At 36.9% G+C, this 11,097-nt stretch overlaps 1 protein-coding gene across 1 annotated transcript; it reads right to left on the reverse strand.

Annotated features, from left to right (window-relative positions):
- Nucleotides 1-1,075: 1,075 nt before the first annotated feature.
- On the reverse strand, nt 1,076-2,639 carry LOC105764128 (receptor-like protein kinase FERONIA). Its single transcript, XM_012582611.2, has one exon. It carries the CDS (start codon nt 2,542-2,544, stop codon nt 1,297-1,299), a length of 1,248 nt encoding a protein of 415 aa, XP_012438065.1. The 5' UTR covers nt 2,545-2,639; the 3' UTR covers nt 1,076-1,296.
- Nucleotides 2,640-11,097: the final 8,458 nt, after the last annotated feature.

Raw genomic sequence — 11,097 nt, forward strand, 5'->3', positions numbered from 1 at the left:
AGGGTTTTTAAAAGCCCTGCCTCCAGGCGACTTGAGAGTTGGGTCCTTGAACCCCCACGAGCGCCGGGACTGGGGCTCACAATCCCTCCCCGAAATCGGTCCCGACGACGGAGAACGGCCCTCCGACGGCGCGGTCACGAGGCGTTCGGTAAGCCCCCCTTTATTCTTTTTGATTAATAGTTTTTTTTTAAAAAAAGATTTGTAAAACGATAAAATAAAATAAAAAATAGAATCGAAAAAAAGAATAAGAAACAACAACCTCTTTTATTTCCCTTGATTTCTAATTCTGATATGCGTTTTTTACAAAGAAAGATTGAAGCCCCCTATTACATTGATATTTTCGTGGCTTTTATAGCCACGATTACATTGCTATCACTGTTATTTTGTTTCTGCTATTATCTCTATTGCTCGTCCTTTTGTCTTCCTTTCTACTCTGTTTCCAGGTACATAGCAAGGTCAACTTGCTATTTTGGTGAAAGGAGGGTGACAGAGGAGCAGATATTGGCTGAAACACCTCGAGCGGCTCGAGCGGTGAAGAAGGCGCTGTAAACCCTAGGGTTTCGGCCATTCTAAAAGTTTTAAGGTTTTGGGCCACCGTCGCTTAGGGTTTAGTTGGGCTTGAATTTGAGTTTGAGTGTATTGGGTTTTGTAATGGACTGGGACTGTTTGGTTTTATTTTCTCTAACAGGCCCTCAAATTTGGGCTTCTACAGTATTGTAATCATCCTTTTCATCAATAAAGCATGTTCTCTATTGCTTTCATATTTTCTTTGTTCTTTATTCTCTTCATTTTTCTTTATTTTATAACAAATTTATTTTTAATAAAAACAAATTACTAAAAATTATTAATTTCCCTTCATGAATACATAAATAAATAATTTAGATAAAATTATCCATAACCCCTCCCAACCCACAAATAGGAAAATAATATACTTTAACATGCTTGAGCCCACGTCCTCTTACCAATCCAGCTAAACATAATTAAATCTAATTATCTCCATTTACAGCATAATAAAGACTTTGACATCGCAAGGGTCTAAAATTGACCAAGTCTAAACTGACACAGGACATGAAAATTATTTAATTCATCATTTGATTAAATCTAAAGTCAACCGTTCCTTCTTAAGCACAGCTATTTTCACACCATAACACAAATAAATCACGGGAGAAAATAAACTAAAGAGGCTGTCTCTATTCAATTGCCTTAACAAACTAGGTTTCTCCTTTCTGAACCATCAAATCTTCAATTGACAACAGTCAGGAATGCTAAGAAACATCCCATCTGCTTTAAACATGCCTAATTAATTTGATCTTCAATGTCTGACAATGTATCCTCAGGTTTGCAGCTATATGCATCTTCGACACGAAAACTTCCATGGGGGCAGAGTAAATCAGTCTGATAATCAGCGAAATTGGTGAAGGCAGATGGAGGGAAAAGTACTTCTTCATACATAACTTCTCCCTGCCACTCCACTTCGGAGTCTGCTTTGTTTTGGAGCTCCAAGGCCAGCTCTAATGTCACCTCCACTTCACCAAGAGCAGGTCGTTTATGTTCCCCAACATGGACGCAACTTAAAGCGATGTCCAGGAATTTCTGTAAGCAACTCGGGGCTATTTTCCCTTCCAAATATGGGTCCATCATCTGATAAATACTTCCATTCTTCAGGTGTTCATTGACCCAAGAAATTATATGTCGATGATTATGGTACCCCGCATCAAACTTTATTGCTTTTCTACCACAAAGTACTTCAAGCAAAACAACCCCAAATGAGTAAACGTCTGATTTCTCTGTCACAAGAGTAGTATCAATGAAAAGTTCAGGAGCCACGTAACCCAAAGTACCAAACAGCCTCGTTCGACTTGTTTCCAATTCAATTTCATCCAGAGGAGGTAACTCTATTCTGATGGGAGCGTTTGATAAACTAAAAGGGCCGATCTTAGACAAGGAGAAATCGGCAATCTTAGAAATCTTTTGGTCATCCAAAAGAATGTTTTTGGTCTTGATGTCACGGTGGATGACCGCACGCTTTGCTCCTGCATGAAGATAATGCAGTCCACGAGCTGCCCCAATGCAAATCTCTAACCTCTGTTTCCATGGGAGGGGATCATAGCGAGTCCCGTGGAGATGATCAAAGAGCGATCCCTTACTCATATAATTGAACACTATGATCTTATCGTCTTCCGCCTCATCGCAGAATCCAATCAGAGTAAGAATATGTTGGTGGCGCAGCTGGCAAACTAGCTGCACCTCATTTCGAAAGTCTTCAAGTGTTTTCTGTCGTGAGGATCCGACCAGCAAGTATTTGACAGCGAAAACCGAAGCGCCGTCATCGAAAAGCCCTTTGTATACAATTGCACTGCCACCTTTACCAAGAACCAAATGGGAGTCAAAGTTATTGGTGGCAAGTCTGATCTCCTCGAGTGAAAATCGACGGCATAGATGTTGAGGAAGTGATGATTTAGCTTTTCCCTTGCTCGGCTTCTTCTTTAATTTGCTTTCAGATACTGCACAGAAACAAAAGCTGGAAAGTGAAGGAGTTCTCATTAGAAATCAAGACCTTGTAGGTACCAGAGAGAGAGACGAACAAGTGAGAAATGATTATAAATCTTATTCCAAAGCCTAACTTTGGAGTTGGAGAGTTGTTAGCTTCAATTTCATCCTGTTGTTTTTTAGTTGGAACATTAAATAGGTGATAATCTTATCAAGTCCAAGCAGTGTACTTTCCTCGCTGCTTCTCTTGGGGTGGATCCATTGAAGAACCGGGGCCAAGCCCGAACTTTTTTTGTATATATGACTTTATATATTTAGCTATTAAATGAAGGAATAATATTTTTTTTTTTGGTACAAGAAGGATAAAACCATAACTAGGCTAGGCTAGGCAAGGCCAAGCTATTCTGGAGCAATCATCGTGTAGTAGTTAAAGAATTTCATTCGGTGGTTGTATGTAGATATACCTACCCAGAGGTTTTGAAGACGTCATTGGTGCCAAACCATTGGCTACCCAATTACTCTCTCCAAATACATGTGTAACTTGAACCGTCAAAGATAGTTGGAATAGATCTTTTATAGCTCGTAACACAGCTGAGTGATTTATTCTACTGAAGTTATTTTAGCCTTAGATTCCAAACTACTTGCAGTCCCTCAAGAGCACCCCTAAAGCTCGACATTGAGTACAGAACAACGGCCAATATTTTTAGAAAAACCAAGAATCCAATTGTCATGTTGGTCACGGATTAAACCATCAACTAAAGCATTCCCAGACACATTACTAATAGCACCATTGGTGTTCACCTTATGCCATCCATCCTTAACTAGAATCCACCTAACTAATCTCCAAATTTTAGTTTGTCTATGTGATGCGTCGTAAGACTAACTAAAAATTCGACTAAGGCAAGTGCACCTATCAATTAATAGTATAGCTATGATGAGAACAAATATCGTTCCTATGAAGACTAAGAGTACTAGTAATTATCGTCTTTCTATTATTTAACCGATAAATTCAAGTGATTGATTAAAAACTAAAATTAGCTAATGAACACGACAAAGAACAAAACAAGCAAATAAATGATTAACAACCAAGAAGCGAAACAATACCCAGGAAAGAATTCACCTAGATTTCATCTGTCACTATCAATCCAAATTACGCAATTTCTTCATTTAGTAACTTGATCCGTAGAAATCCCTAAATTATGTTAATATCTCTTTCAAGAGTAAGAGCAACTGACTTTATGTTGATTAATTGAAATTTCTTTCTAATTAAAACCCCTATTATCGCATTAACTCGTGCTATGGATTCCCCTATTAGATTTGAATCTAATCCGGTAGATTTATGTTGTCCTATTTCTAGGGTTGCATGCAACTCCACTCAATTACGCAATATCTACGCTTCAATAGAGTTTATTCCTCCTCTGATTTAAGCATATCAAACATGGATCAATAATCTAGAAATATTAAACTAAGAATTAAGCACACATAATTGAGAACAATAAACTAAGTATTTATTGCGTAAAATAAAAATCAAAAGACAAAATTTATCATAGAGTTCATCTCCCCTGGGTATTTAGAAAATTAGTTGATGCCTAAAAATAAAAACAACCAAAATACAATATAACCATAAGAAACAAAGAAACTCATGATGACTTCCTAAGAAATCAAATGCGAATCTTCAATCTTGACGGAAATCTACTTCAAAATCGGCTTCAATGGTGTTTTTCGAGTTGTTTTCTTAAATATTCTATGACGACTCACTCCTATATTCTTATTTTTATCATATATACATCCTAGAATGCCCAAAAAACCTAAAAAAATGTAATTTCCCGCAATTTAGGGTGCAAATTCATGAAATCAACACAGCCTACCACATGGCCGCGTGGCAGGCCGTATGGCTCACACGACCGTGTGGAATGGATCAGCCCGTGTGGCTTCTGTAATTTGCTCTTATTATTTGGTTTTTGCTCCTTTTACTCTCAAATGCTCTATTAAGCATCAAAACATGAATTTAAATGATTAAAAGCATAAAATTCACAATTATCATCGAATAATCATCCAAAAATGCATTAAGAATGAGATTAAAACATGTTGCTTTTAGAATTTATCACTATGCCTCAAAGAACTCGCCGTCCCATGGTTAGACTAAAGATAAACATCTCTCATTCTGTAGCTCTTCTCCAAGACACTATCACATTCAATGAAATTTGTATTAAAAACAAAAAAATTTCTCCTAATCCAGATATGCCAACAATTGACACCAAAAAGGGTCGACAAAACATTAGGGTTGTAAGCAAAATAATCGGGATTTGATAGGTTAATACCGAACCAATCCTCTAGGTTGATGTTAAAGAATTCTTGTATTTTATTCAATTTGATCACCACCAACCATGTCGCCACAATTGGGGAACAAAACCTTAGAATATGATTAATGGTTTTTGTTGAATTTTCACACACCTTACAACTTGCATAAAAAATAAGGTGCTTTTTCACTCGTCCATCATTAGTAAGGACCCTATTTAAATATGCAAGCCAAAGGAAGACTCGTACCTTTTAAGGTCTTGATAAGTGCCAAATCTGATGCCATATTTTATCACTTCTATCCCTCTATATCCTACAAATAGACACGTAAGTAGAACGGACCGTAAATGTATGCCTCTTATCATTACCCCATCCAACAAAATCGACCACGTCATGAATGGAATGAGGCTTATAGGCTGAAATGCTCAAAACTAGTGGATGCGGCAAAATAGATTTAATCACATTGCAATTCCAGTCCCCACTCACTGATACCATATCCATTATAGGTATGTGGTCAATGGGTATATAATCAAGTCGTGTACAAACGTCCATTAGAGAACCCTATTCCTATACCCTATTATCTCTCCAAAAATCAACGTCCAAACCTTTCCCTACATTCCATACAACACCATCTTGTACTTTGCTCAAGATTTTACAAATACCTTTCCATAGTCGAGATGAATTACCCACACGTAAGGTAGTAGGCAACTTACCCTTCCATTTATATTTTGTTCTAAGAACCCAAACCCATAATTGATTAGGCTTCTTAACAATATTAAAGCCAATTTTCTTGAGGAAAGCATCATTTTGACAATCAATTTTCTTGAATCCAAGGCCTCCAAGGAATAATATATGATATGCTAGTGGAGTTTTTAAAATGTGCAAGTAGGATTAGTGGTTGACAACTGTCCTATAGGATATAGTAAAATATTTAAAAAAAGAAGCACGTGCTAATTTTTTAACATTGCTTGTGAAATAAAAAATATATATTGTTAGTATACAAACCTTAAATAAATTAAATTGTCTCTCTCAAGACTTTTAAACTTTCATTTGTTATATATATTGAATAAAATTAAATTATAAATATATTAATTTAAATTTGTTTTTAAAGTATTAGTTTCTCTTACAAACTCAACCAAAATACTTTATTTTTTGGATCGTACACCAATCCTAGAGTTAGTTTTATTTAACTCCACAAGTTGCAAAGTGTATTATTTATTATGTTAAGTATTTGGTATCTTGACAATATATATTTATTATTTCACAAACAAGATTAAAAGATTACAATGTGTCTGCTTTTAAAATATATTTTTAAATATTTTACTATATCCTTATAGGATACTTGTCAACCCCTTAACCTTGTTGAGTATAAAACTTCAATAATAGTGTACCAAATATTTTATCTTATTTATTTAGTTTTTAATTTAATTGAAAAACCAGCAAATGTATTTTCTTTTCTCATATTTCAATATATATTTGTGTAAATAATGGAAATAAGTGGTAAGTTTTAACTTAACACTTATGTTTTCGCTTTTGATTTGGTTTTGTTATGTTTCTAATTATTTTTTCAAAACTAAACGATGTTTTGGATTTCTTATCCAAGACAAGTTCTGAGAAGCCCATATAGAGTAATTCTATATAGAGTTCGATAAGAATGTTGAATTGATCTGTGTTACAAGCTTTGAGAAGTCTATGGATAATATGAGAAACTTTTCTTATGAGTCAGCAAAATAGTCTGAAGTAACAAACAGTTGAGGTAATAGTGGTGATATCAAACTATATATTAGACAAGTTTTGTTGGATTGAAAAAGATGGAGAATCTTGTTTGTAATCTTTGTGGAAGGAACTATGTAGGGATATGTTGGAATGCGAAGAAAGTTAGTTATGAATTTGGGTTACCAAATCATTTGGTAAGAGACTACCCATTAAGAATTGGAAACCAAGATGATTGAACAACTCAAGCATGTAGTAAAAATCAAAGTAAGATGAAAATAAGGAATGCTGAAAGATCAAATTCTGTACAAGGAACTTCAAGTAAGAAATATGCTAACACCCGTTCGAAGGTATCAGCCAGTGTTTGTGATATGAGAACTCAAGATGATGTTGTGCATGATGATAAGAATTTTGTGGACGAAATTCATTTTTGTTGGAACAATGGCAGCAGCAACCAAGAACAAACATAAACAGCAAGCAAAGCAAAATGAAAAATGATGAGTAAAGAATATAATCGAAAAGAAGAAGTCACCAATTTTCATTCACTTTTGAAAATATATTGAGGTTACAAAAAATAACTTGGACAGTTACCTAAACTTGTAACTGCTCCCACTAATATGGCAAGTTGCAAACTAAAGTAATACAAAAGAAAAGCTAAACAAATCAGCTATTACATCCATCAGTTTCAAATCTAAAAAAAAAATACTAACTTTGGATATCAAGTTGCATACCAACTTGATCACATTACAAAAGAATAAAATTAAACAAAACAATCAAATTGCTTCTGGTTCAATCTTCATGCTGGCATGTAGGTATTGCTGCTGCTGCTCTCATTACTGATTGTTTGTTGCATTGCAGGCCAATACTCAACACTCCTCCTTGGACTATAGGCAACAAACACCAATTGAGTTCCTCAAGTTTATGAACCTTGTTGTGCTAAGAGGCTTTGTTAAAATGTCAACTAATTGAACTTGTGAGCTGCAGTGAACAATACTAATTTCATTGGATTGCTCTGCTTCTCAAACAAAATGGAATTTGATTTTAAAATGTTTGGTTTTGCCATGAAAAACTGGATTCTTGGCTATAGCAACTGCTGACTGATTGTCAACAAAAATCTCAGTAGGTCCATGTTGCTCTTCATTTAGATCACATAGCACCTTTCTAAGCCAAATAGCGTGACTGACTGCTGCTACTGCTATGTATTCAGCTTCAGCTGTTAACTGAGCTACTGTCTACTACTTCTTTGAGCTCCAGCAGAAAACTTCCGAGCCAAGTGTAAAGAAATAGCCCGAGGTGCTTCTCATGTCCTCTACTGACCCAGCCCAATCACTATCTGAGTAACCAATCAGCTTCAGCTCTCATTCTTTCTTAAATTCAACCCCAAGCTTTAAAGTTCCTTTGATATACCTGAGTATCCTTTTAGCTGCCTTGAAATAAGTTGTATTGCAGCAATGTATGAATCTTGACAATAGACTCACTGCATGCATGAGGTCAGGTCTAGTTGCTGTCAAGTAGAGTAAGCAACCAATTAAGCTTCTGTACCCTCTTTCATCAACTCTTTCTTGACTTCCAAAGCTGGCCAGTTTATCTCCTTGAGAATTTTCAAGGCAAAGGCAAGCTGGCTGATAAAAATGCCTTGATCAGACTGGCTTACTTCCATACCAAAGAAGTATGTCAGACTCCTAAGTCAGTCATGTCAAACACTTCTTGCATTCTTGCTTTAAACTCTTGAATCAAATAAACTTTGCTTCAGTCACTAACAGATCATCTACATAGATTGAAACAATCAACAAGGTTTCATTTTCACACTTTTTCACATAAAGTGTTGGCTCACTCAAATTTTTCTCAAAACCGAGCCTAGATAGGTAAGCATCAGTCCTGTCATACCAGGCTCGAGGTGCCTGTTTCAGCCCATAAAGTGCTTTCTTTAGCCTATAGACCTTGTCTTCTTTTCCTTGGACTTTAAAACCATCAGGCTATTCAACATAAATCTCTTCTTTAAGAAGTCCATTCAATAAGGCTGACTTGACATCAAGCTGGTGGATTCTCCATTGCTTCTGTACAGCCAAGGCAAACAAAAGTTTAATGGTGTCTAGCCTTGCTACTAGAGCAAATGTCTCCACAAAATCAGTGTCAAACTCTTGGCTATATCCTTTCACCACAAGCCTTGCTTTGTGTTTGTTTAAAGAGCCATCAGCATTGAATTTGGCTCTAAAAACCCACTTGACACCTATGATTTTTTTCTGATCAGGTCTATCCACCAGATCCCAAGTATCATTTTTGTGAATCATGTCAATCCCAGCCTCCATAGCTTGCTTTCAATGTTCATTTCTTACAGCTTCTTCAAAGCTAGAAGGCTCAATTATGGCCACATTACATCTTTGATAGATGTCTGCAATAGACCTGGTCCCTCTCACAGGAGAATCATCCACATTAGCATTGCTGAGCTCATTTTCGATTAATTCTAAGCTGCATTCAATCTGATCTTCTTCAAACTGACTTGTGTCTGAACCAGTTAAGCTTTGAAACCTTCCTTCATCAAATTTAACATCCCTACTTACCAAAATCTTCTTGATTGAGGGATCAAATACCCTGTAGCCCTTCTTGGTGCTACTGTAGCCAATAATATGCCTGGAACTGACCTTTTCTCAAGCTTAGTTCTTCTCTCTGCAGGTACAAAGACATAGCACAGACATCCAAACACCTTTAAATGGGAAACAGTTGGTTTAAGATCATATCATGCTTCAAAAGAAGTTTTATCCTTCACAGTATGTGTTGGTATCCTATTAAGCAGGTACACAGAGGTGTTGACACCTTCGGCCCAAAATGTGCTTGGAAGTTTGCTTTGAAATAGCAAACACCTAGCCATATCCATCATTGTTCTGTTCTTCCTCTCACACCCTCCATTTTGCTGAGGAGTGTACACAGTGGTTAACTGATGATGGATCCCAGCTTGCTCACATAGCTTTTGAAATCTCTCAAAAAAATATTCAGAACCATTGTCTATTCTCAAAGCTTTAATCCTACAGCCTGTTTGATTTTCTGCCAAAGCTTTGAATTTTCCAAAAGCTTCAAATACCTCAGACTTTTGTTTCATGAAATAAACCCAGCAAAATTTGGTCAGATCATCTATAAACAGTATAAAATACTTACTGCCATTTAATGAAGGGGTCTTCATTGGTCCACAGACATCAGAGTGCACCAATTCAAGCCTTTCTCGAGCACTCCATGCTTGGTTAATTGGAAATGGCAACCTAGCCTGCTTACTAAGCTGGCACACTTCATAAACAGACTCACTAGCCTTAACCTTGATCATGTCCTCTGCCAAATTCAACTTGTACAATAAATCGAGTGACCTGAAGTTGACATGGCCTAATCTTCTATGCCATAGGCCAATATTGTCGGTTAAGCTTGTATAAGCTTTTCTCTCAAGCTGGCTTATATCAAGCATGAAACACTTGTCTACCATAGGTGCTGAGACAATTTCTCTACCATGAACATCATTAATAACACAAGAACCATTCTTGAAAACTAGTGAGTAGCCTTTTTCAACCAACTGACCTACACTAAGTAGGTTTTGATCTATATCAGGTACATAAAGCACATCTGAGATAATTTTGTTACCTAAATTAGTGTTGATCACCACATCACCTCTGCCTTTGGCTTCAATCAGATTCCCATTGCCTATCATGACCTTCAAGGTAAAACTTCTGTCAAGGTCTTTGAACAAGCTTCCATCAGCTGCCATGTGATGTGAGCAACCACTGTCCACAAGCCAGCTGGATTTGCCATTGCTTATGGTTGCAAAGCATAAGGCAGTAAAAACATGCTCCTCCTGAGCTTGAAGATCCTCAGCAGTTTTGGCTTGAACTTGCTGCTGAGTATGAGCCTTCTCTTTGCCTTTGCAGATCTTCTCATGATGGCCATACTGTTTGCAATTCTTGCATTAAATATCTGGTCTACTCCAGCAATACTTTTCCAAATGGTTTGTTTTTTTATAGTGAATGCAATGTGGAAACCTCCTTCTCCCTGCATTTTTTCTTGATCTCTCCCTCCTTTCAAACCAAGGCTTCTTTACTTTCTGACTTGAGCTAGAGCCTTCTTTGACTTTTGCTTGAAAGGCTCCTTCAGGATGCTCTTCTTGCCTACTGGCCCTTCTCTGCTCAAGTGCATAGAGTGAGTTCACCAACTCAGACAAAGAAATGGTTGTGAGATCCCTCGAGTCCTCTAATGAGGAGATTTTTGACTCAAACCTCTCAGAGAGTGTGGTAATAACCTTCTCAACAACCCTGCTGTCACTAAAATCTTCTCCAAGGAGTCTGATATTGTTAACAGTAGCCATGATCCTATTAGAATATTACTTGATAGTTTCTGACACCTTCATTTTCAAATTCTCAAATTCCCTTCTAAGATTGATTACTTGCTGCCGCCTTGTCTTGTCTGATCCCATGAACTCCTCTTTCAGCCTATCCCAAGCTTGTTTGGGTGAATCACAAGCCATGATGCGAGTAAAAATCACATCAGGTACACCATTCTGTAGGCAGGCCATGGCTTTATGCTTCTTTGCTCGCTCCTTACTATGTTGCCTAATCTAAG

The sequence above is a fragment of the Gossypium raimondii genome, chromosome 7, assembly GCF_025698545.1.
Source record: "Gossypium raimondii isolate GPD5lz chromosome 7, ASM2569854v1, whole genome shotgun sequence".
NCBI classification, from domain to species: Eukaryota; Viridiplantae; Streptophyta; class Magnoliopsida; order Malvales; family Malvaceae; genus Gossypium; species Gossypium raimondii.

Bases quoted from the DNA above. Each gene is read 5' to 3' on its own strand.
- LOC105764128 (XM_012582611.2), bottom strand. From the start codon at position 2,544: ATGAGAACTCCTTCACTTTCCAGCTTTTGTTTCTGTGCAGTATCTGAA.